This window comes from Globicephala melas, chromosome 13 (assembly GCF_963455315.2).
Source record: "Globicephala melas chromosome 13, mGloMel1.2, whole genome shotgun sequence".
Classification (NCBI taxonomy): Eukaryota; Metazoa; Chordata; class Mammalia; order Artiodactyla; family Delphinidae; genus Globicephala; species Globicephala melas.
Window position 1 is genome coordinate 58,975,324 of NC_083326.1, and position 27,115 is coordinate 59,002,438.

At 41.1% G+C, this 27,115-nt stretch overlaps 1 protein-coding gene across 7 annotated transcripts in view; it reads left to right on the forward strand.

Annotated features, from left to right (window-relative positions):
* Positions 1-27,115, forward strand: part of PTPRM (protein tyrosine phosphatase receptor type M) — a 745,966-nt gene that overhangs the window by 467,841 nt on the left and 251,010 nt on the right. For 5 of the 7 annotated variants that reach the window (XM_060310545.2, XM_060310547.2, XM_060310546.2 and 2 more), the window contains exons 12-14: positions 6,704-6,977; positions 7,987-8,023; positions 15,557-15,631. In XM_060310545.2, coding sequence (XP_060166528.1) covers positions 6,704-6,977; positions 7,987-8,023; positions 15,557-15,631 — 386 coding nt within the window. The remainder of the gene's footprint in view (positions 1-6,703; positions 6,978-7,986; positions 8,024-15,556; positions 15,632-27,115) is intronic. The other 2 variants (XM_060310548.2, XM_030836644.3) reach the window with 1 other exon arrangement.

Sequence of the window (27,115 nt, forward strand, 5' to 3'; positions counted from 1 at the left end):
CGGGAAACTCGGGCACTCTCGGGACAGGCCTGCTGGGACCCTGGCAGGCATCTGAGCCAGAGCCCGGCCATTACCCTCAGTGTTTGGTCCTATTGATGAAGAATCCTCGTGCCTCTCGGGAGTCTGATGGGAGACTTGTTGAGACTTGGGAGGGTCTTTGTTGGCACAGGTGGTCGTAGTGAATGGAGATTGCATTGGGAATCCAAAGACATGAGCTTTTTGTTTGTTGGCATTCCTTTATCTCTAATTTGGGGGGAAAGTTGATGGCTGTAGGCAGCACAGGACAGTCTTCAGGCGTCACCGGCAGTAGGAGCGTTTGGGCACTAGGTCCAGGCCAGATGTCCTCAGGGAAGCTGATGCCACAAGAGATTTTTTTTTTCAATAGATCTTTTTTGGAGTATAATTGCTTCACAATACCGTGTTGGTTTCTGTTGTACACCAAAGTGAATCAGCCATATGCATACACAGTCCCCATATCCCCTCCCTCTTCAACCTCCCTATCCACCCCTCTAGGTCATCGCAAAGCACCAAGGCGATCTCCCTGTGCTATGCTGCTGCTTCCCACTAGCTAGCTATTTTACATTCGGTAGTGTGTATATGTCGATGCTACTCTCACTTTGCCCCAGCTTCCCCCTCCACGCCCCTGTGTCCTCAAGTCCACTGTAGACACTGACACTCCCCCTCTGTACCCTCTTTCACTCTGTACAAACCTCTGTCAGCATCTTGTCCCAGTTCTTTGTTGGAGGGACCTGTTTCTAACACCCCGAGAACGGGGACAGTGTGGACTTCATTCCTCTCTTTCTTCTTCCCTTGTGCCTGGCACAGGGCTTGATATGTGATAAATATCGTAGAAAATAAGGAAATATGAATAAAATAGTTTTCTTTTCACTTGTTGACGTCACAACTTGCCTGATCTTGTACCAGGGAGTATAAAAAGATCAGAGCTGGAAAGGACCTTAGTGGTCAGGGGATGATTTGGTGGCAGTGCTGGACCCAGTCACCTGGGCATGGGATCCCAGTTCACTGTGCTCTCAGCGGCACGCCCTTCGGGACAGTGGCATTTGTATTCTGGCTCCCCTGGCCTGCACTACTGCTACCTTTAGGGACTGAAAGATCCTGACTTGAGTATAATAATGAACATATTTAGTATGGCTTCGATAGTATTGGATTTTTCTAGTTTTATTCAAATCCCTAGAGCTATTTAAGAAAAACAAGCTTTAAAAATAGTAGCAGACCTTGAGTTATAATTTTTAGAGTCATACATTTGTTATGAAATTGTGATGATTAAATTATGACAAACGTAACTGAAATGACATGTGCAAGGGAAAACGTCTTCACTTGTTAAAAGGAGGAGAAGTCACTCTTAAAGATGTTCCATCTTGGACTAATTTACTTGAAATTTGGTGCCTGTCATGAAGATTAATAACATGTGGCCTTTTACACAGCTTCTCGGCCCAAGTCTAATGTTCTAGTTGTCCTTTTATTATCCCAAACCTCCGTAACTAAAGGATTTTTCCTTCCTGACCTTTGTTCCCAATATGGAGCTGTAATTGAGTTCGTATTTCTCGCCCAGCCTTTCAGCTATAATTAATATTTTATTATATCAGATTTTGTCACTAACTAGCAGAGCAGCAGGGTGTGGGAGCACGTGCTCAGGCGTGCTTACACATATACACACACACGTGCACACACATGCAGAACAGAAGTAACTTAGGGATGCCAGGCGAGCTCCTGATGACGAATTATGGCCGAGAGAGCATCAGTTTTATTTGTAGTACCCTGAAAATATGCCACAGCAATAGATGGCCGATCCTATCTAGAAGAGAGCAGGACAAAGAGAAATTAAAGTGGGCAACATAGAATATTCGACCCCACGGATCAGTTTATGCTGTGCAGTGTGTTACCCAGGGTCCACTGTTTGTGGAAAACTAGTGATCAGACCTCATTTCTGAGTCAATGAGCAGGACAGGCTCTGGCAGCTGCTCTCAGCACCCGTGTTATGTGGATCCTAGTCATGATGACAAACACATTGAACTTATTGAACTGACCTTTCTTTTTCCTCATTTTAAACTGGTGACAATACTTTTAAAATGTAGTTCAGTTGTACCAGGTCATTGGGATCTTCAGGGTGTCATTTCAGTAAATGCTGACAGGTTTAGGGAAAGGCTATGACTGAAAAAGAACAGGAAGAAAATACATTCTGTGTTATTGCATAAATAAACCTGAATTACACACTTATTTTACCTGCCTTGAATATAATTTATACTTTCGTTTTCCCTCACCCCCCCCCCCGCAAAGAGTTAATCTTCAAGAAGATATTAATACTAGACTCTATTCTTTTTTTCTAGAGAGAGAATAGGTGGCTTTTACCAAAAATTGCAGATCAAGCTGAAAGTCCCTAATAGTGCCATGAAATGAAAAATATTCTAAGTCCTTGAAATGATGAGAAATGACAACTTTAAAGGACTGGCAAAAGCAACAATGAAACGGATCAGTACTTTTCTCCTCCTCACCCCCCACCATCCTGCTATCTGGTTGGATAATCCTTCAATATTTTATGCTGATAAGAAACAGAATAAGTGGGTAGGAAAATGGACTTATGACTAAGGGCTTAATCCGGAAATGAATTAGGACACACATCTTGAAGTCAGTTTCAAATCTGCAGCAGGCTTCCCCTCACATCTTCAAAGTTAGAAAAGACCTAAACCATTTTGTCACATTTGAACTTTCGAGTTTAACAAACTACATGAAAGATGTTCAGATGTTCTTTTCTAGGTTATACTTCATGGGCTAGTCTATATAAATGCAGATTTCTTATTCTCCTAATAAAAGCCTCAGAGTTTTGTTGTAGAAAAGCCTAGCATCAATTAAGCTTTAAATTAAATTTCATTCTGTAGGAAAGTTCGGATACAGTGATGTCACATCTTTGGCAGATTCATCTTCACGATGGATTGTGCCCTCACGCTGCAAATGCCTTAGGAAAGTTTTATGTGATTTGAAATTCCAGAACAGTGGTGGAGGAAGGCTAGGAATGGTGAGACTTTGATAAATAAAGAGGCCGTGAGTAACACATTAAAAGGATAAAAGGATAAAAGGATTTTAATTCAGCTCACTAGGCTAGAAACTTCTGTTTGGTTTTCCATCTGTGAGAATTTGCTTTTTTCAGTCAGCCTTTCAGGAAAAACATTCAAACAGTGAGATTTTCAAATGTACTTTTGAGATGACACTTGTGGTTGGAAAGATCTTGTGAAAATCATCAGTGGGATGATGTTATTTGTACAAATGAAAAACGCATCAGTCACCAAGTTCTGTCCAGGTACCGCTGATCTGGATGCCAGTAGTGTGTTTATTTCCATCCAGGAGGCAGCAGTGTGTGGCCACTGGGCAGCAGAACGGATTCAGCCATTTTTCATTAGCACTTGGACTTTGATAAAGGGGAATAGAAAAGAGCTGCTTGATCTTTCAGTGCTTAAATTATTAAAGAGCAAATAGATTTGAGGTCTGGATGCTTGCAAATCTAATTTGTCTTGTGGAGCAAGGATGAAAAGACATTTTGGGTTTGAAATTGCTCTAGTCAACTTAGTTCTTCCTTTAATATATCTGAAGATGAGTAGATGGTAGCTATTTAAAAAGTAATATGTCTGGAGTAGAGTGCATGGCATAACGTACCAACTGGCTGAAATGGAGGCCCACTAAATAATCATTTAATTCTTGAATTTTCATCTGATCCTCATCAACTTGCTACTTGGAAAAATTAATTTTTTTCAGCCGTATTCACTTAGATGGCATTAAAATTACAAAACAATTGTCTTTCTCTAGGGGGTGTCAAATATCATATTGTTCAAGTTAAATCAGGCCAGTGCCTGGCACATACTAGGGGCTCAGAAAGTATGCGTTGACTTAATAAATGAGGAAAGCTGGGGAAAGATGGATGGAAAGTGAGGATGGAGATGAGGGGAGAGAGGAAGCAGAGTTGCAGCTTCCGATTCTCTCCATTTCTCCTTATTTGCAGGTTGTACAGGATAAACTTGCAGTCTAACCTGCATTATCTTATCGCAAAACCTTTTTCTTGGTAATTCCCTTCTCTCTTACCTCTTGGGTATTCAGGAAATGAATACAAAAGAAACTTAGTATTAAGTTTTAGTAAAGCGAAGCATATTAGTGAATATCAGTATATTTCCTCCCTCCTACTACATATAAGGTATATAAAGTAAAAATTACTTCTGGATTACGTTACGCCTTCAAAAATATGTACTTCGTGGCCCACTTCATTCTGTCTCATGAGATACAGAAGTGACTAACTGTATCGTCAGATGGTCAGGAGACCACATCTACTATTTAATTAACTATGCCCCAGATAGAATGGGCACCTCACCTCTGAACCTCAGTTTTCTCACCAGTAAAACCAGAAAATAAAACCTACATGTGCAAGGCTCCTGGCCTAGCACTTCCTGTATGGAATAACTTATGCAAATTTTTTTCTTCGCATAAATCTTCATATTTCTACTTTGTCTAGTATACTAGGCTTTCTGGAAGTTGTTTTTAAAGTGGAATTTTGAAAATCATGTCCTATAGCAAGTAAATTGGAAAAGCTTGCTGATAGAAGAAAGCCAGTGTTAAAAATTACTTAATGGAGAATCTCTTTGCAAAGCAATTAATTATTCTTTGATTTATCGATCTTGTGAGAGTAGTTCTTGTATGCTGAATAAAAATTCTGAATAAAAAAATACATAAAATGTACCTTGGAGACCCATCTAATTCTCTCATTTCATAGGAAAAAAATAAGAACCAAAGATGTTCATTTAAAACCCCAGTTTTAGCAGAATTAGGAGTAGAGTCTAGGGGGATGCACACGCCAGTGTCTGCTACCCTGACAGAAGGCGTTGCAGGAAAACAGTCACACTTTCTTAATGATGTTTGCACTTCTCTAACCGAAGCCTTGAGTGTTACACATTGTCCCTCTGTTACATTCTGTTGGTTGCATGCAATCTTCAAGGTTAGCCAACGCCATACTTGGTGGGAGAAATGCCAAAGAACTTGCAGATATAGTGGAATTGCCACATCTGACTGTAGATGTAAGAGGTCAGGGAGCAGCGGGAGTGAAATCAAAGCCCCCTCTGTCTCTGCCTGTGTTCCTTGTTCCCCCCACCCCCAAAGGAAGGTCCTTCCTAAATTCTTCCTTCCATGTTGGATACACCCTGCAGTGAGAACTCGGCAAGATTTGGTGGAGCATCTTACAGGACCAAGAGAAAGTCTTGATGTTAGGAAGTAAGGGTCATATTTCTCTTCTTTTCTTTAAGTTTGCATCCCTGCTCAGAAGTCCCTTTATCATTATTTACACTGTAAGCCTGCTGGACTCCCTGCCTACTGAGCTGTCATTCTGATGTTGTACAACCGTCAGTTTTTCTTTGGACAGAATTACAAACTGAACGGCAGCTGCGTTGCATGACTGAAATAGAATGTGCTAAGTGGTTGTACTTCCAGAAACAGGAGATTCACTGGGTGCAGATTCAGAGTTCACACGGACAGGAGCACAGAGAGGGACCTCTCCGGGCCGACCCCAGCTCTTGGCCTTACTAGGCACCTCCCTTCTATTCTGTTTCCCCGGCTTTAATGAGTGGCTGTGCTGAGCAGCCCCAGGGTTACAGTGTTGCTCGGGGAGTCACGGTGCTTTTCTGACAAAGTAAGAAAAAGATATATCTCCTTGTCAGAAGGACTTGCAATCTAGTCTGGATTCAGTTTTTGAAAGCTGTTGTCGAGGTTTGTTTTTTCTCCGTATTAGAAACTTTTCTTTTCCCCAACCAAACTGCACAACAGTTCATCATTCTAGTAAATGTATGTAGCTCAATAAAGAAGTCCATCCCTTCAAAGTTTCTCCTCTTCTCCTAAGGTTAATTCGAAATTCACAGATATTGGAGGGGGGGTGGGGAGGGAAAGGTGAGTAGGGACCAGGAGATCCACTCCTTGGTGGGGACATCTGTCTCACAGGCATCTTCTGAGGATACTCATTCCCATCTTATCTTTAAATAGAATTCAAGTAGCCCTGTTCATGATTTACTCTTAGAAACCACTTATAACTCCAGGGTGTTGGCTTTTGAAATTCCAGTGCCTTTTCTCTGCTTTTCTGATGTCCTCACTTTCCACTGACCAAATATGGTGAAAGCAAAGGAATAGAAGAAAATATGGGAAGTTCCACCTTGGTTAACCCGAATCATCACACATTGTATCTTGTGACTTGATAAAACTTCACACACGATCATGCAGATGTCACCGAAGAAAATACTACGTTGCCTTTTTTAATAAACTTACGGTTAATATTGATTGGTTCATTGACTAGGTAAACTGAGTTCATTTTCTACAAATTCATCTTCAGTTACATGTAAGAAGAATGTTACCTTGGTGTCCTGCTCACATAAACAGCAGAGATTGTTCTATGAAAACGTTTTAACTATGGTAAATTTTCTTTCCCTCCAGAAGTTGTCTTATTTGGGGGTGAGAGAGTCCTGTGCAAAGGCATTAAGCACTTTCCCTCTCTGTCATGGGGCAAGTGTTGAATCCGTGTCCATTAGGCACTAAGCACTTATTGTTGGCTCTATCCAGTGTGTTCTTTATTTGGGGTCTCCTGTGGGTCTCCACAGTTGAAGACCATGGGAATCAACTCTGTTATCCGAAACTATCACTGATAATACTCTCTTTTTTCTAGTGTCTACCAAATAGTTGTCGAGGAAGAGCGTCCTCGAAGAGCTAAAAAGACAACAGAAATCTTAAAATGCTACCCGGTGCCCATCCACTTCCAGAATGCTTCTCTGCTGAACTCCCAGTACTACTTCGCTGCTGAATTCCCAGCCAACAGCCTCCAGTCGGCTCAGCCTTTTACTATTGGTGATAATAAGACATACAATGGATACTGGAACACCCCTCTCCTTCCCCATAAAAGCTACAGAATTTATTTCCAAGCTGCTAGCAGAGCCAACGGGGTAAGTTTTATAAATGGCTGTTTACTTAGGCCATTCAGTGTTATCAGTGCGAACACAGATCACATAAGGTAGCAGTAAGAAGGAAAGTCATGCTTTTGTGTGCTTTTACTTGGAATAAATGTGTTTTATTCTCTCTTTTTAAAATTATTTTCACCTGGAGAAATTCATGGGAAGAAATGCATATATTCATATTTGTTTGGGTAGGAAGAAGATATTGTCAACATGATGGTTTTTATTTTCAGTTTTTACTTGTTACCAAAAGTTGGCTAGTGATTCTGCTTAGCCTACTATTTCACAGGGAAATAGTACAGCTCTAACACGTACACTCAGCTCATTTACAATTTTGTGAGATTCACAACATCTGTCTCTTCAGCATATTCTGTCCCATTTCTTTGGTTCCACGAGAGTTTACGCTTCCTATAGCTGGGACTAAATTAGTTATCTTTCTTTTTTTTCTAAGAGAAAACAGCTTTGGAAAGATGAGATAGAAACAAAATAAAAACTATCAAGTTGTTTTTGAATTTTTTTCCCTTTCCTGTTCAGACCAACCCAGAGCTCTGATGAGATAGGAAAGTCTCCTTAGAAGGAAGGGCGAATTTTCCAGATATGACAGTGGTTTCCTCCTTCACAGCGTGGGTCTCGGTACCATCACTGCCTTTGGCCAGTGAGAAGCGGGGGAAATCAGGGGCACAGGTTTTGCCCACGAGTGTCTGCACAGGGAGCCAGTGAGGGTCCGGAGGAGGAAGCCAGGGGGGCCACCTAGCAGAGGCGTTCTGTGTGTAACTCCAGGCTCGCCATCTGCTCCCAGGGTGTCCACCGGCACCACCGCCAGCACTGGAGCCGGAAAATGTATCAGAGCGCAGTCCAAGTGCTAATCACTGTGTGGTTAATGCCACACTTGGAACAATGAGAACCTCCCTTATCCGTATTTAAAGAGAACTGCAGAGATTTTATTTGTTTCACATAAAACATGAATAGTGATTTTTTTCCCCCTCTTTATTTAACACAGGAAACCAAAATAGACTGTGTCCAAGTGGCCACAAAAGGTAGGTTGAAATTGTGCGAAGCTCTGCTGTCTTCTGTCCTTTACGAGTTTAGATGGCGTTTCAGAACTTCTTGAAATGTTCATGTCATTGAAATCAGTGTGTGCTCCTAGGTGTGTGCTAGGATTGTAGGCCAGTTAAATTTGACTGTGTTTCACACAGGTATTTCTTTTAAATGAGAAGTCACATTTCTGTGTTTCAAAGCAGTTTTCAATGGTTATCTTTTTAAAACTTCTATTAAAATAGAATTAATTTTTATACGATCTCGTTTATACTGTGGTATAAACCACAGTACCCTACATAGTAATACTGTGTCTAATGAATGTTCAGATGCATAATAGTAAAATACCTCCTGCTGTTTTAAAGCAATTATCTAGTTATAATAGATCTGTAGAGTCTGCGTGGGCTTTTTTCACTGGGGATGTGTGTCTCTTTGAACCCAGGAACCAGGTGATGTTATTGTGGACCTTGTGTTTCCCAGGCCTGGTTACAATCCTGAGACAACGGGATGGAGGTTGAAAGGTAGATTAGGATGAACCAGCATAAGCTCACCACACAGGGCCTCCTAAAGACGAGAGTGCAGCTGTGTGTGTGTGTGTGTGTGTGTGTGTGTGCGCGTGTGTGTGTGTGTGTGTGTGTGTGTGTGTGTACACACGTACTGTAACATCGTCTCGTCAACCTCGCAGTGTGCTCTTACCATCCCATGTGGAAGTATTTGAGAAGATGCCGCGAGAAACATCCGATGCTGCAGGAAAACGAGGCAGTGTACGTTAACACTTGTAGTTAAACGCACCCTTCCAGATCAGTGGAGGAAGCACGAGGACAGGGAGGAAGTGCTGGGAGATTGAATCTGGGAGGTCGGCAAGGAGGCAGAAAGCCGCAGATTTTGTCAGCTCATAGGGCGTCACTTGACAAGTTCTGTTGGATGAACGTATCTTGTTTTTGCTGTTTAACGTTCAGGCAGCTTAGTTTGAATATATCATGGGTGCCCATCAGCATTTTCAAAATTCTCATTGAATTCTTATTTCTTGAAGAAACATGACCTTTTTATTCCATTAACTTGACAAACATTTCTTGGTTTCATGTTACGTGCCAGGCCTTGTGGGAGGTACTCACCTTATTTGTATTTTGTTTGTCCTCATGGGCTCATAGCTCTATTTCCAAGAATCTCCTTATATTGATTTTAAAACACTCAATTCTTTATATCATATTGTACCTGATTAAGAGCCTTTATATGTAGGGATAAATTAATAAAAAAATGAGATTACAGATATTGATGTGTTTTCTAAACTGTAATTCGCTGTTGACTATTAATTATCACAGTATTATAAGGCCTTTGAATGAGGTATCGACGTTCTCAGGCCTCCGATCAAGGCCCATGCTCGGATTGCTTTATTGAATTCTGCTGACCCTTGAGGTCTCAACAGAAAACCCAGTTCCAGAGTGCCTGATTCATAATGCCTTGCGTTTCACATCACAGCTGAAAGTTAAAATTACTTTCATATGTATGTTCTCATTTATTTCTTCTAAGTTACTGTGAGAAAGGAGACATGTATTGCTATTTTTATTTTTGAGACAAAGAAAATGCATTATTTGGGGAGATGAATTGACTTGCCAAGGTCACTCAGCTAATAATCTGTGTGTCAAGGCTTGATCCCAAGCGTTTGGCCTCCTACACCAGTGTTTCCCTGTATCTCATGGCTTTTCACCCAGCAGAGCCTCTGGCCAATCGTAGTTCTGCAGCATATAAGTATCTGTCCTCCTTTTTATTAGAACCGAGTCACCACCCAGTTGACTCTGGAAACAACAGAATATCTGCCATCCTGTTCATGTGCAGAGTTAAATAATTATATAAACAACACTAGTAAATATGGAAATGTGATGTTTGCTGTTTTCACAATAGATTGAATTAGATGGTGATTTGGATCGTTTTCTTGTATCATCAGCTAGATTTAATCAATATTGTAATTTGTTTTTCAATTCGCCGAAGGATGATTAGGCAGTCAGATGACCTGATTGACTAAATATTTCTCTGCTCATATTTTCTGAGTCATTTGCAGACATTTACACAGCAACAAACTCTATCCAACCAAATAACCTTTTCGGGGGGAAGAGGGAACCAAATTTTAATTTTCATTGCCTCACTTTGTCATTCCTATTCATAAAATCACAGCACAGGAGGGAACCTCAGGAGATAGTCTCCTGCTGGGTGAAAACTACACTGTTTGGTACCATTTTATTTCATGAATTTCTATATGTACAGGTTCAGCAACCTTCCTTTACAGCACCGTATAATGTTTCATCACCTTTATAATCAGATAATTTTTTGCTTATTCATACTAAAATTGATTTTGCAATGAAGGAAGCCATTCCATCTTGATGACTTCATCAAAACAGAGAAATAGGCAGGTCTGACAGTGTTACTGGTACCATATCATAAAAATGTTTGAAATTGAAAAGAGTTCAAGCATCTTGACTGTTTTTGCCACTTAGCGCTGACAATATAGTGGCTTAATTGAATTTGCAGACACTAAACCACTTTCCTGAGCAGCATTTTGAATTTACAAAGATTTCAGTGTTCTCATGAAACAACTGTTGACAAGTATCTTTATAGAGAAAGTATGGAGGTGGATTTTTTTCCACAAGGAACTAATTTGTAATTTCAAACACGGATATGTCTCTTAAAGATATATTTCATGCTAGTTATAAATTTAATGTAGTGATTATTTTAATCATATTCCAAGGGTACATTTTGATTCTAATCATCTCAAATATAAAGCCTCATAAAAAATTGGACACCAGGAAATACCTAAGGTGGGTCATTACATATCTCCATATGTTGGGGGATTGCCTGTATTTTTATGTATCCTCCTTTAATTTATATACCTAGATTCATCATAAGTATATGTGGTTAGCTATAGGCAAACTCACCCCAGACTGTTCTATCTCTTGAGTTAAAAAGACACCATACAGGACTTCCCTGGTGGCGCGGTAGTTAAGAATCCGCCTGCCAATGCACGGGACACAGGTTCGAGCCCTGGTCTGGGAAGATCCCACATGCCACGGAGCAACTAAGCCCGTGTGCCACAGCTACTGAGCCTGCACTCTAGGGCCCGTGAGCCACAACTACTGAGCCTGCAAGCCACAACTACCAAAGCCCACGTGCCTAGAGCCCATGCTCTGCAACAAGAGAAGCCACTGCAATGAGAAGCCCACGCACTGCAACAAAGAGCAGCCCCCACTCGCCGCAACTAGAGAAAGCCCGCACGCAGCAATGAAGACCCGATGCAGCCAAAAATAAAATAAATAAATTCATAAAAATTAACTAACTAAATAAATTAAATTGTAAAAATAAAAAAAGAAAGACAACATATGATGACAATATACTTGATGTTTTGGGGTTACCCTCCCAACAGGATTCTTTTTAATCTTTATGGTGGAGTACATAGAATGGCTTTTAGCTATTTTTAGATTCTCCTAATTTTGATTTTGATTTTTAATCACATTCACATTTTTATAGTTGAATTCTGTTTAACACCACTTGATCCAGCTATGTCTTAGCAATGCTTGTATATGTTTTCCTTAACTTTCACATACCTTATGGCTGCCTACGGTAACTAGTAGGGTGGAAACTCTTTTCTGCTAGCTTTGGAAGAATTTGTTAGTGATCGATTCTAAAGAATTTGTTGATGATCAATTCTAAACTGACAGGAAACTTTTACTTTCACTTAAAAGTAAAAATCTGTCTTGTTAGCAAATTAGATTTCTTGTATTAAATGAGGTATAGTCATTCTAATTGATATAATAATTAGTTTAAACTGTATACTTTGCATTAATCTCCCATAAAATAACTTTTTCCATGACATGATGCCAGCTATGTTTCTCCTTGACAATATAGCCATTTGGGAGCTTTCTTGTTATACATTTATTTAAAAAAAATATTTGAGGACACACATAGATCAAAAGTGAGGGGATGGAAAAAGATATTTCATGCAAATGGAAATGACAGTAGACCAGGAGTCACAATACTCATATCAGACAAAACAGGCTCTAAAACAAAGGCCATAAAGAAAGATAAAGAAGGACACTACATAATGATAAAAGGATCAGTACAAGAAGAGGATATTACACTTGTCAACATACATGTACCCAGTATAGCAGCACCCAAATACATAAAACAAAGACTAACAGACATAAATGGAGAAATTGGTGGGAATACATAATAGTAGGAGACTTTAACACCCCACTCACATCAATGGACAGATCTTCAGGACAGAAAATCAGTAAGGCAACAGAGATCCTAAATGATACAATAGAACAGTTAGAGTTAATTGATATTTTCAGGACATTTCATCCAAAAAAACCCAGAATACACATTCTTTTCAAGTGCACATGGAACATTCTCTAGGATTGACCACATACAAGGGCACAAAACAAGCCTCAACAAATTTAAGAGGATAAAAAAAATTTAAGTGCCTATCACGTTAGGCATAGTGTAATCTTTAAAACTTCCAGACATAGATACATAAATATATCACTTTTTAAATTTTGAGGATTTTGAGTTCATAAAAGTTTTGAGGTTTTTGTTTGTTTCTTTGTTTTTAGTTTATGGGGGGGATGTCATATGTATTAACTTATTCCTCTCCTTGCTATGATTTGACTAACAGCAGTATAGCTAGAAATCAAGACAAAAACTGCATGAAAACCACATGCTAAATTATTTTCAAAAGTATTATAGTAGTCAGATATAAACCTTAAAGAAAAAGAAAACAAAACCATTATTCTAATGTCATATTTTAAGGTGAATTTTCTGTGCAAAAATGCTCCACTGTTTTTAAGTGTAGTCTTTTATTTAACTTACGTTTGTATGGCAATGTGCTTTGCTGGGAGACCTTCAGGAAACTTTGAAGGATTTCTATTGTGCTGATACAATTTCTAACTATATTCAGAAATGTGAATGTCTCTTTTTTTAATCACTAGGCTCTTTGAGAAGTTTCTCTACACTGTTTTTCTGTTCATTGTTTTGTTCAAAGAAACGCCATCCTTTCTAGGCCACAGTGGTACAAAATGAAAGTACACTGATAAAAAGAACTGAAAAGAATGTCGAGATGTAAAGCTAATTAAGATTCCTTTTAATTACTCATATTCAACACACAAGCAAACAAATTATATAGTAAGGCCACTCATATATGCTAATCTGCTATCATTTAGCTATGGGTTTAGAAATAGAAACGTAAATATGATACGCGTTTGTCGCTCTGCATTTTGTAGAGAAAATATTTCCTTTTCTCGACCTGAAAGTCTCCATAATGTATATCATGAGTGCATTAAGGCCCCCGAGAAGTTCCCAAGGAAAGGAAACCTGTTTAACTTTGTTCAGCCCTAGAGTTTCTAAATTTATTTGATCCAAACTCATTTTTCAAGGAGCCCTAGAGTCATATAAAACCCAGTTTGGTAAATACTGGGTCTTCAAATTCCAGAAGATACCACCACCTGTAACTGACACGGCAGGTTAGGAGCCAATACACCAGGTGTGATGTTTACTCTCCCGTGCGCACCTTTGTACCTGAAGGAGACCCTAAGCTTATCAGCACCAGACGCCATCTTTAAAGCCTAGGAATTCAGCGATATTCTCTTTCATAATGCATTCTTTTGATATTTTAAGACATAGTGCAGCAAGTTGTTCTGTAAAGGGCAGATGATAAATATCTTAGGCTTCCCGACCCACTCTGTCTCCATCAGAGCCCCTCAGCCCTGCCTTTGCTGTGGAAGGGCCACCGTCATCATGGGTGAACAATGAACATGACTCTGCCAATAAAACTTTATTTGCAAAAGCAGGCAGTGGGCCAGCTGACCCCTATTTTACAGTAATCTGTAACAAAATCAAGTTTTTTCCTTGTAACCGAGAATAATTGTCACAAAGGAACACTTTACAAGGCAGAACACAGAGATCAGATAGAAATCCTTCCTGATCCCTGTTGTGGACTTTTCCATTTGAGTTTTGAGCCTCAGTTTATAACTTGTCTTCTTTTTGAGTTGTGAATACAGGGCTGCCTGACATAGCTCTTTTCAAATATCTTTTTGTTCATATTGTTTACCAATTTCAGTATGGGATGTTCTATTTTTATAGAAACAATGTAACTTTTCTCAGATGTAGAGTAGGTCAAATTTTCCTGTAAGTAATGGAAAACTGCACAGGAATGTTGGTTGAACAAGAGTATCTATAACCAAGCAAGTGTTCTGTGCGTAAACTTGGAATTGGTACCAACTTTGTCACGAGTCTTAGAAATAACATTTTACTGTTTACAGTTTATTATGCAATTTTGCATACTGTGTCATACCAAGAAAATTATCTTTGTGATATCTTGGGAGTTCTCCATTCTCTGTCCAAACTGTTAGTTTATCCATCTCACTGAGCAAAACTAAAAAGTTTTCATTAGTAACACATGAAAGATGATGATACCACTTTTAAACCCAGTTGCCTCTGTTGTCTGGTTATAAGGAGCAACACTGTTTGAACAGTGCAAAGGGATATTTCAAACTATTATGTACCAGCAGTTTTGGGTTTATAATTGTCTGCAGATGGTAGATGATCTATTTTCCTTACTTGTTGCCACATTTCTGATAGCACCCAGGCTGTTCCATGTAAATTAGGCATCTTTCATGTAAGCCTGTCCTTAATTTTCCAATATTTTTTCTTTGCATCATTTTCCAGCTGTATCATGTTAGAACTGACATTTTAATTTTCTCTCTTTTTTTTTTTTTCAATATCTGTGTGTCATGAATGTTAACCATTTAAACTCAACTGCTGAGCTGTTCAGGCAAACCAAGAAGCCCGCCTGGTCTGCTTCAAGAATCTTAATCATTTCTCTGGTCACATGTTAACCATGACAACTATAGCAAAGGCAATGATTAGTCTTTTTTTTTTTAACTGATGTTTTGAGATGCATTTTTTTTTCATTCCCTGAATGTGACAAAATAAAATTCCTAAATGGAAATTCTCTACAGGAAATTTAGTTATCAGAGAAATTTCTCTACATAAAAATGTTTTTAGTGAAGGAAGATAATATTCTTCACAAAGGTGATTTTAGCAAGAAGAGAAAATATTGTGACTTAAGCAGAAGAATTTTAAATAACCTATTACATGTTGAAAGCTTCAAGTTTGGCTCATCAGAATTAGCAATGAATCTTTCTACCCCCTTCTCAGGAGCAGTTGAAAACACTGTTCCATCTAGATCCTTGTTTTTTGCTTTTTTTTCCCCCCTTTAGTCAATCTGTCCACAGTCTCAGCCTAAGCTTGCAACTGTGTCATGGTTAGAAATCCAACTGCCTGATGAAAGCCTGTTTAAGGGAAACAAACTCAGAAAATTCAACGGCTCGCTGTGGTTGTTTTCCTTTTTCCTTCTCTTTTTGTTGTTGCTGGAAGAAAGTTGAGATGATGTGATATGCGGATGGAGATTCTCCTTGCTAGCCTAGCTTCAGTCTGGCTTTTTCTTCCCTCATGCATGCTGACCTGGGAATCTTCCTTTGCCATAGCTGCGATAATCGTGACTCAGCTTACGACACCTCACATTCGCATCGCCCCTGCTGCAGGCGACGACCAGCTGACAGGTCAGACCTTCAAGTATAGATGAGTCATCTTGCCCATTTCCTGCTCATTTTTCTCGGCTTCGTTTCCCCTCTACATCTCCTCCTTCGCTTTAAGGCTTGTTGACGATGTCTCCGACTCTCGGTACAGACCTGTGCCCGCGTTAAATTAAGTGGTGTGCTCGGCCTCTTCTGTGTGCACATGTATACCCCTGCATTCAGCACAGCCCCGCTGCATGATCCCATTGTCTGTGTGTCTGTCGGTATGTTCCTTTCTAGCCTAATGTTATACAGAATGAAATTTGCTGGATTTGCAATGGCAGTGCCATCAAAGAGGATTTCAATCAAAACACGTAAAGATGTTTTCCCAGTTATCCAAATTAATCCAGAAAGGCGTCGAGATCTGAACGTGAGGGGTTTATTTTCACCTTGTAGGGTCTAGTTTGCACACCCATTTAACAATCCACAGGCTCGTCTGCCACTGTTGTTAAGTGAAGCCACCCAAAGATGTTTGGGGTGACGCTGTTCAGCTTTTCAAGTTCCTACAACTGGAGCAGAGCTGACTGCATTCCTTATAGATCCTTGTTTCAAAGCACAGTGTTTATAGCAAGCAGAGGCACATCTGCAAGTCAAATGCACTGAATAATTTAGGGAAGTTTTAAAAAAATTGAATGGCTTTGAGTTGTGGAATTGAACTGTGTGCCTCTTTATACCAAGAGAAGTTAGCTTGTCCATTTGAACTGCCTCTAAAGGTATATGGACAAACGTATAAACTTATATAGGAAAAGAATCCAGTACATTACTACATATCAAAGGTGAGTGGTTAGAGAATGCCAGAAGACCAGCTTTGGTCCTGCAAGAGAAGCAAGCCATTGTCAAGGTTTCTAACACAGTCACAGGAGCAGGACTCAAGTTCTGCTTTCAGAGGCATCCCCAGTATGGTAGTTTGTTGCATGAGTTATAGGCGTGAGGAAGCCAAGTAAGAAATATGCAACTGCATTCCATAGAATTTCCACTCCTGCAACTGTTTTGTGTGTATGAGATTAAGGCATATACCCTAACATTTAAGAAAAAAAAGTAAAGCTTAACTCATAGTAAGAATTCATGAATGTTTAAGTTGTTCCGTGAGCTTATTATTTTAGAATATAAAGCAACTGAGACTCAGGAAAATTATAGACTGCTTTTTCTAAGGTAAAGAACTGTAGGATAATTTTACTTCTTTCTCAGCTGGAATTCCATACATATTTTCAGCCCTCTGTTTCAGGGCCTAAAAGCTATAAACTTATTACTAACAGTTCTGCCTTTGCTTTCAAGTTTCTTTTAAGCATATTTCTTTTACTGGTTGAAGTTCAGTTGTTGCAGACACTCTCTTATCCTGAACTTCTGATGTGTTCCTCCCAACAGTTGAAGTACTTAAGGGATCGTGTCTTTCTTACATAAGTCCTCTCCTCTAAAACCTTTACGTCTCAGGCCTGGCCCATGCACTCTGCGTAGGCTTCTGTGTCCACCTTGAAGGTAATCTGGGATCTTCAGCAAGTCTGACCCCTGCCCCATTACGTCTGAGCTGGTACCAGTCTTGTCAGCAAACATTAAAAATAGGTTGGCCTCACTCTAGTAAAATGAGTACTTGTAGGGAATATAGTTAAATAGCCCCTTTTGAGACTTTCCCCATAACCCACTGCTTTCAAATTCAGCACGTGGTTTACTAGGAGTAAAGTAAGAGAAACTTCTGAATATAGTGTTCTCTCTAAAGCTCCCATGATTAAGAAGACACTTCATAAATCAGCCTCCTTCCCAAAGCTTTCCGATCTATCGTACCTTGTTATTTTGTCACTAGTCTGCGGAGGACGCATACGTAGCTGAAGTATGTGGCAGCTGTCTTTTAAGGGCTGCAGGTGATCACCACCATTTACTTTGGTTTATTAGGGATGAAAATGATGGAGTGTTAGAATAAGCCTGAAAAGCCAGTACAAAACTACTCTTGTCCTTTTTTTCAGTATTTCCTGCTGCTGTTAGTGATGGTTACTCTTACCCAGATAAATTCAAGCTCAAGTAATATTTCTTTTGTATTTTCTGTTTGCATCAGCCATCCACTTGGATAGCAGTAACACTGTCTTTTTTAAATAGATCTATTCCTGAGTTGTACTGCAAGCATGAGTCTTCATTCATTCGATCGCCGATTGACATGTAGCACCTTCTGATTGAGCACTGATTGAGCACCTTCTGTGTGCTGGGTCAAGGGCTACTAACTCTCATAAATATGTTTACTTTGTGTGGTTGCCCAGACTCTTGGCATCAGACATATTTGCATGAGTGACACCAAAACCTAAACGCACACATGCTCTTATGAATGAAAAATGACCATCATGCTTGTCATTTCGTAGTTGAGAAGAGACAACAGCTTTGTAACAATGGGAAAGGACGTGTATTTCAAAATCTTTCTCTTCGTGTCGAGTTGCTTAGAAAATGGTCAGTGGGACAGTTCTGAACATTTCACATCTGTGACCCATTGTTTATTAGATCAACACAGGCCCTTCTGGAAGCCAACAGGAAATCACGAGGGATGCATTCTGAATGCCTAGCAATTTTCTGGTCCGTTTTGTTTTAATTGAGCTGACATCTTGCCCCTACAAATGCTATTGGAAGCTGTACTTAGAGGAAACTTTGGTAAGACAGTGAGTTCTCTGCAGCCTAGATCCCGTTGTCCCAGAATGTAATCCATGCTGGTTCGGTTCACCTCGGTGTAGATGGGACCCTCCTCCCTTCTGTAACAGAGAACGCAAGCACCCGGTGACTGACTCCCAGCACCTGGAACGTGTCAGACACAGCAAAAGTGCCCATAAATGTTGGCTAATTTAATTCACTGAATGAATGAATCTCAGATGCAGGATGCTGGTATGTTTGATAAGCAGGCCTGTCATCACACTGGGGCTGTTTCTTAAACGTTTTTGTCCTCAGTCAACAGTAGGAATACATCACCACCCAACATACACACATACACATACACAGATGTTTAACTGAAGCAAAAGATTTAGAAACTGTCCTACCAATGCTGCTCTGTGTGAATAAGCTGCATTCTGAGCTGTTCTATTCTGCTGTATCTTATTCTATTTCATTTTTTTAAATTTAGTTGCTACCTACTAAATCAATTTCATTTCCCACTAATGGGTTGTAACGCACAGTTTTAAAAAACAATTTACTAAACCACCATAGTTAGGGGATTATGAAAGGGAACAGAATATATAATTGAATTACTGGTCCAGTCTTACCCCAAAACTCCTACTCTAAAGAGAGCACACAGAAAATTCTAGAAACTGGAAATGCTTCTTTCTACTTCGTTCCCTCAGTTTCGTTATTAATTGTCTATAATATAGAACTGCTTTGGGAGGAAAATTAAAAGCTGCACATGCTAGAAATTTCTCTTTAAGATTTTTTTACTTCACTTTATAAATACCTCTAGGCTGTTTATTTTATATTGATATTTCTATTTATGATTTAAAACCCCAGCCAGCTCTGAGATGCTGTGGAGAATGGTTTTCTTCCACAAGTACTTTTTATCATCTGTTTTGGTTAAGACGTACATCTAAAATGATAAGATCTGTATTGTAGAGTATTTATAAACAAGGTGACTTCTGGGATTCAGGTACAAATCAGATACATCAGAGCATGTAGAATTACTTGCTAGATATAATTCGTACTAAAAAAATAGAGAACTAGCCAACACTTATTCCCACATAAAGTTTGAAGTTTTGGAAAAGATACGTGTAGGAGATGTGTGTGTCGATAAAGATGAACACAGCCCGACATCAGCTAAAGTGGCGAAAACAGATTTTTTCAGTAACTGCTGACCTGTAAGGGTCGCGCTGCACCCCAGTATGATTTGCTGAGAGGTGACTGGGCCTTTACAGGAAGGATGAGGGGGTGGGAAAGGGGTGATGGGGGCTCAGTAGGGTCAGGGAAGTGAAACATTGGTCTATGTAACACCATCTGGTTTGCTGACTGGTGCTTATGGAATAAGTCAGGTCCTCCTGTCCACAGAGGCTGGGAGCCAGGGCCCTGTCCTCAGGTGTCGCTGGGACCAGCATCCGTTCTCTGGGCAGCCTTGAGTTTCTCAGGGGGTCTGGGGTCGCCTAGGGATGCAGCCTTGAGCTGTTAGAAACTATGTCCGTCTTTGTTCAGGTCTCTGTGGGCCCAGGTGGGGGCCTGGTGGAGAGGAGGACCCAGAGGAGCCTGACTGGGGTTTGGCCCCAGAGAGAATCCTGTCCCTTCTCCCTCCTTCCCGTGTGAGCAGCAGGGACTCGTTGGACTGGTGGCATCTGGAAAAGGAAGTGAGGACGTTTGACCAGCTTCTTCTGGGCATCGTCTTCAGGACACAAATGTTCTGTTGGGTCAAAGGGGCTCAGAAGAGCCCACCTAGAGTTTGGTCACAGCAAGAATCTTTGTCAGTATATTGGCAAAGCTCTCAGGAAATAAACCCCAAGGAATTTCTTTCGCCCCAACGTGGCTCTTAAAGCAAACAGACTTTTTTTTTTTTTTTTAATGTAACATATAACACACGGAAGTCAGTGAACTAGGTCTCCACTGAGGAAGGAAGCGGCTCCATTGTTTACGGACAACCTTCTGTTCGAGACACCCCACTGCATTCCTTCACTGACTCCTGAGGAAACCCCACAGCCTGCTTTCTCGGAGCCTGTTCCCGTCCTTCCGAGTGTCGCTGGAGAAACTGCAGAAACAGGCAGACATTCTCGAGGTCTGCACCTTGGCCACAGTGATGTCCCCTGCCTGAGCGGTGACAGAGGCTGCGTCCACCCAGCCGGCCACTGCAGGGCTTGTTCTGCCTGAGAAGGTCTCCTCATCCCTCAGATTATCCAGCCAGGACCCTGAATTTGGGGTGTTTTCTCTCTTTGACTCTTGAATCCATCTAGAAGTTACCACTGAGATGACGTGAAGTGTTTCCAGGGCAGAGGTCCAGTTTCTTCCCAGAGAAACAACCAGTTAGGCTGGTCTCATCGTTAAATAAGCAACTACTTTCCCACAGGAATGAAAGGCCATGATGTCATGTATTCAGATCTCACATGTAGATTGCGCGAAGGGCCTCTTTGTCTCTTCCTACAGTGTTATCATCACCTTTTGATGACACTGGCTTTTAAGACGTTTTCTGATGAAACTAGAATTCTCTCCTTTTCTGTGTCAGAAATCCCCCAGCCCTCATCCTTCTCCGTCTACTTACCAGCCCTCCCAGCAGCCCAGAAGCCCTGGAATGACCGGCTTCCCTCCCCTCCCTGACCCCCTCCTCCCTCTGCCTCCGTCCACACCAGTCCCCGCTGTTGTCCTTCAGACACACCAGCCAAGCTCCCACCTTCAGGCTCTTGCTCCAGCTTCCCCTGCTTGGGAACATTTCTCCCCAGATCCCCGCTTGCCTGACCCCCTCACCCCCTACAGCCTTTGCTCGAGCCCCACCTTCTCAGGGAGGTCTGCCTTGAGCACTTGGCCTTCCTAAGGGTGCAGCCCCCCGATGCCTCTCTCCCTGTGTCTCCCTGACACAGTCTGTCCCTTTCCACTACCACGTCCTTGTTCTTCACAGCACTTAGCACCTTTGTGCCTATTTGTTCTGTTTCTACCGTCTTTGTCCCCCTCCTGGAACAGAAGCTCCCTGAGGGCAGGAATCTGTCTGCTGAGCTCTGATAAATCCTAGACATCAAGAAGGTCCAGTGCCCACAAGGTAGCCAGGTCCCAAAAATGCCACCGAGATTCTCTTTGGAATCTTATTAAATTTATGCATCATCATCACTGTGGGAAATACGATAGATTCCTCCATTTATTCGGATCTTGTCGTACGACTTTTAATACAATTCTGGAGGGTTTTTTTTTTAATATATAAGTCATTTTTGTCTAGTCTCCCTGCAAAAGGTATTCCAAGTTCAGCTACATCTCACCTTCCCACGGTCACCACCCCCCAGGCATTTGACGGGTCCCCGACTCACTTCCACGACTCCCTACTCATTCATTGTCCACGTCGCAGATGACGTGGCGTGTGAAATCGAAGCCTGGCCCCGTCACTCCTCTTCAGAAGCTGTCGAAGAGCTTCCCATGGCACGCAGAATAAAATTCCGAGCTTGGCATCAACAGTGCAGGGGCTGCACCCTCCAGCCCGGCCTCACAGATCCTCATCTCACATCCCTCACTCTCAGCGCCCACCTTCCTTCTGCTTCTCCAGATCACCAAGCTGATCCTGCACCGGCTGTTTGCACTTGCTCTGTCCCCCGCCTTCCCATCACCAGCTGCTCCTCAGCACCAAGGCTCAGCACAAGTGTCACTTCCTCGGGAGACCTCCCTAGACCGTGGTCCCTGAAGTCCATGGCCCGGTGGCCCCCTGGTGGCCCCCGTCACTCTGCCTCTCTTTGAAGTTCCCTGATGACTCTGTATCTCCCTCCTAGGATATGATGGGAGCAGGGCTTTGTCTGTCTCTCCTGTTCTACTAGAGGGTGTTCAAAATTATTTACTGAGTGACTGCACAGTTGATGCTTTTCCTTGTTAAATTTATTCCTAGGTATTTTATAGCTTTCCTCACTATGATAGGTAGATTTTGAACAAATTTTGGATGAAGGTGAGAATCTTTTGACATTGGTTTATTTTGCCTACTTTTGACTGATTTTATGTTAATTGCCAAATATGTCTCTTCTTTATAGTATATATTTCTAATTCAGTCGACCTTTCCATTGCAAATAAAATAGACTCATGGTTTGGCAACCCATTTACAAAAGCACAGTTTTAATAAGCCGTTTCTTTTGGCCAGAGCCATAGAAAAGTTTCCTTTTCACTGAATTGTTTGGAGAGAGGCCCACCCACTCACAGCAACGTTATCTGTTTTACTCCCAGTCCCAGACTGCGTCTGTCCACTTCTCCACCTCCGCCTGTCAGACCCAGCCAGTGGGTCCTTGGTGCTGTTTGTAAGCAGTAATCTGGGGCAGGGTAAATGCAGAGAGGCAGAGTGTGTCCTTCTGTGGACCCAAGGTTCTCTGTAAGATGAAGACATAACTGAAAGCAGGTCTTAGCCACATTGTGTAGCTCCAAGGACTGGCTACAGCGTGAAGGTGGTAGGATTATTCACTGACCTGTAGCTCAGTCAGTGGCAGGAACAGCATGTGCAAAGGCTCCAGGCTGGGAAGTAGCTTGAGCAAGAATGAAGGATTGGAAAACGGCCACCGTGGCTGGAAGGATGCACGAGCACTCAGGTTGTACAGGGGAAAGGAGGTCGACCGTGACCCTGTAAATTACAGTATGGGGTTTGATCAAGAACAGTAGGAAGAACTGAGGTGTTTGCAAGAGGGGCAGACAGGTTCACGTCTGCACTAGACACCCCAGATGCACTGGAAACATTGGAGGAGAGGTGAAAAAGGCCAAGAGACTGAAATAAAACCCTAAGAAATGGAAGATCATCCACCAGCCTGGAGGAAAAGAACAGAGTGAGTAGATACAAATAGAAGAGCTAAATTCCAGGGAGTTGATACAGTCTGAGTCCCTGCCCTGGGTTATTGATCATCTACAATCAGCATGAAAGAACACATGATAGGAAACTAAAGGGACAGGTTCCAACACATCTTAGCAACACGTTGAGTACCTTGGAGGTGGGATGGTTTCTTTCAGCCTCTTGCCCGAGATCACCACTGCATTTATTTTGAGCGCTATTCACCGGGGTATGCGTATGAATCAAAACTGGCAAAGAACATAAAGGATAATGAAACTCAGCAATCCTGCTTGAATATATGCTCACTGAGATAAAGTCCCACCACCTTTAGCTGCAGACAGTTATATTTTGCCCTTTCAAGAATTCAGTCGTCCATCGACAGATGAATGGATAAAGAAGATGCAGCACATATATACAATGGAATATTACTCAGCCATAAAAAGAAAAGAAATTGAGTTATTTGTAGTGAGGCGGATGGACCTAGAGTCTGTCATCCAGAATGAAGTAAGTCGGAAAGAAAAACAAATACCATATGCTAACACATATATATGGAATCTAAAAAGAAAAAAAAATTGGTTTTGAAGAACCTAGGGGCAGGACAGGAATAAAGATGCAGACGTAGAGAATGGACTGGAGGACACAGGGAGGGGAAAGGGTAAGCTGGGACGAAGTGAGAGAGTGGCATGGACATATATACACTACCAAACATAAAATAGATAGCTAGTGGGAAGCAGCCACATAGCACAGGGAGATCAGCTGGGTGCTTTATGACCACCTAGAGGGGTGGGATAGGGAGGGTGGGAGGGAGACACAAGAGGGAGGAGATATGGGGATATACGCATATGTATAGGTGATTCACTTTGTTATACAGCAGAAACTAACACACCATTGTAAAGCAATTATACTCCAATACAGATGTTTAAAAAAAAAAGAATTCAGTCATTAGGCTCATAAAGTGTTGTACTGGAGATAGTTGCCTGTGTCTACTATGAAATATGTGTGGAAATAGGTGGGGTTTTTTTAAATTAATTAATTATATTTATTCTGGCTGCACTGGCTCTTAGTTGCAGCGTGCGGGATCTTTTAGTTGTAGCATTCAGACTCTTCGTTGCTGTGTGGAAATAGTTTTATCTACTACTCCAGGGGCCGTATTGTATGTCTCTTTATACTTTCCACAACCTGCCACTCAGAGCTGGGCACGTGAAAGGTACTCAGAGACCAGCTCTCATTTTCCAATGGAATGAATTCACTTCTAAAAGGTAAAATGGTCTTAAAGGTGTGAACTAATTTCCACACCACTTTTTTAAAATAACATCCCCCCGAGAGGGGCTCCTGACTGTCACGCCGTCAGGACTGGGTCTCCAGGTGGTACAGAGTGTCACGTGACCAAGTGTCCCATGGGCCTCCGATGGCTAGCCTCCTGTCCGGCACTTCCAGGAAGGGCGTACAGTTCAGTTCTGATTAAAATAAGTCGCAGCATTTCAGTCCCTGAAGCCCTTAGCTGTCGTGGCTGTGCTCTGCGCTGCTCCACGAGCATCCACTGTCCGTACTTTAGGAGGCAAGCTTCCCTCGTTCATCCTTCACATTGAAGACCCTCTCATCTCCTTGGAGAGTTTGATGGGTAATGAGCTCTGCGTTAAGAGATGAGGATTCAAGGAAGTGTAACTTCTGTCTACCATCTTTGTGAGGACCAACGTAAAACAGTTCGATAAATAACCCACTTCAACAAATTTACCAGTTTCTTGAACTCTTCGTAATACGATAAGTGCATAATGAAATAAGTTAACTTATAATCAGTTGGGCTCTAAACGTACTATCCTATTATTCCCCAGTCATGGAGTCATAGAGCTTCGATTGGACCTTTTGAGAGAATTTTGGGTGAAAATTAAGCAAAGAAAATGCCTCCTTTAGGCTTCCTTATCAATTAAAATGCCAAACTCTTTATTGAAGCTGATAATCAATATATTGGAAATAGTGGCTGAGTAAGACCTACCATTTTCCAACTAGTTAGGTGTCCTGGCTTTTTTCAAATGCAGTATCCTATCAGTACAGAGGATTAGCATTTCACATGCCCCGTGTTGGGCCTTTCTTAGTAAAGAGGGAACAGGGTATCAGTGCTATACATTTCAGAGGCCAACATGGGCAGTTAATGTGAGGAGAATTTGGTTGGAATTTCAGCATCTCTTATAAGGGTTGCTTGAGGATTCTAAAATTTCCTTTTCATCTAGAAGAATATAAAGTGAGGGGAAGTTTTTCTTCTTCCTGCAACAGCAGCTGAATGCATTTTAATGGGCTGTAGTGTCACTGGTAATTTATTGCCCTTTTTGTTCTTTTATGTGTTGTATTTGTCGTTTTGCTATGGCAGTTTCATCTATAAAATGGTACAGTTACAAGACAATGGTGAGAGGATACAGGACTGCCAGGGAAGATTCTGTTCCTTTTTCCTTGTCATTTTTGGAAGGAAACACTGAGTCAAATGTCAAGCATTTAGTTTCAGAAGTAATATATTTTAAAAGATATATATTACCCTGAAATAGTGTTGTTTTCCATTTTTACTACATAAACTTTAGAATTTCTACGTAAAAGATTTTCAGTGTAAGAGAGCAATTTAATTTTTCAGTATCCTTTTGTGTTTTCTCTTTCTATCAGCAGTGTGATAAAGGAAGATAAAACAATATGTTTAACTGTCTTTTATTTGCTTAAGGCATAGAGCTTCCTGGCTTGAAAAGCATAAATTGAGATTTTATATTTTAGGAAATCTACCTTATAATTTTGTTATTAATCTAGTGCATTGTGCATATCCAAAAGGAATGCTGAAGGTAAAGTTTTGAGCTTAAAATAAACTAAAATTTGGGTAAAAGGTGCAAAATACTGGGAAAAAGAATGGCTGCAGTTTTAAAAAATAGAGATTTTGCACAAAAGATTTTATGTCACTGACTTAAATTATTCTTGCCTTTTCTGTAAGGAATATATAGTATCAATTTTATAGTGAAATTACATTAATTCATACTTGATATCAGTTAACATGGAAAAGGCCTGGATATTTTTAAAAATATTTATTAAAGCTGAGTGACAATTCCTGTCTTACTGGGTGTTTCTTTTTACCTCAATGGCTAGCATGGAACTAGACAACATTGTAGCCATTCACTGACTATTGTTGATAGATACCAATTGTGATACTTTGGTTTTCAGCACTTTACTTGCTTTAGAAAAACGTGACTACCATTTAGAACATAAGGCATCAACATGAATTCCAACAGCTTAATGTCTAAGAAAGCAGTGAATTCCACTGAGAATTTGTAGGCAAAGGGCCATGTCTTACTGCTGTGCATTTTTGGTTGACTTTGAACTAGTTTCTCCTATAAATAAGTATTTTTAGAATACTGTAAAATGCTTAGTATTTGTGAGAGGTTGTTGTTTTGTTTTGTTTTATAAATTTATTAATTTATTTATTTTCAGCTGCGTTGGGTCTTCATTGCTGCGCGTGGGCTTTCTGTAGTTGTGGCGAGTGGGGGCTACTCTTTGTTGTGGTGCATGGGCTTCTCATTGCAGTGGCTTCTCTTGTTGCAGAGCACAGGCTCTAGGCACGCAGGCTTTGGTAGTTTTGGCTTTCAGGCTCAGTAGTTGTGGCTCATGGGCTCTAGAGTGCAGGCTCAGTAGCTGTGGCACACGGGCTTAGTTGCTCCGTGGCATGTGGGATCTTCCCGGACCAGGGCTTGAACCTGTGTCCCGTGCATTGGCAGGCGGATTCTTAACCACTGCGCCACCAGGGAAGTCCCTGTGAGAGGTTTTTAAAGTGTTTATGGGTGTGAGCCAGTGTACTGAGTCAGAATGGAAAAGAAGTCAGGACTTCCTCCAGCATCTTAACAGGGCAAGATGTTGAGGAAGCAAATCAAGAAAACTTCAAGGATAGATGTAGCATAGACAAAACTCTCTTCTGGAGAAAGAATTCTTATTTTAAATACTCTACTGACCTTATGTGAGAATCAAGGGAAAGGTCCAGGACCAAAACAGAAAGTTGAAAAAGCACAGTCCTTTCA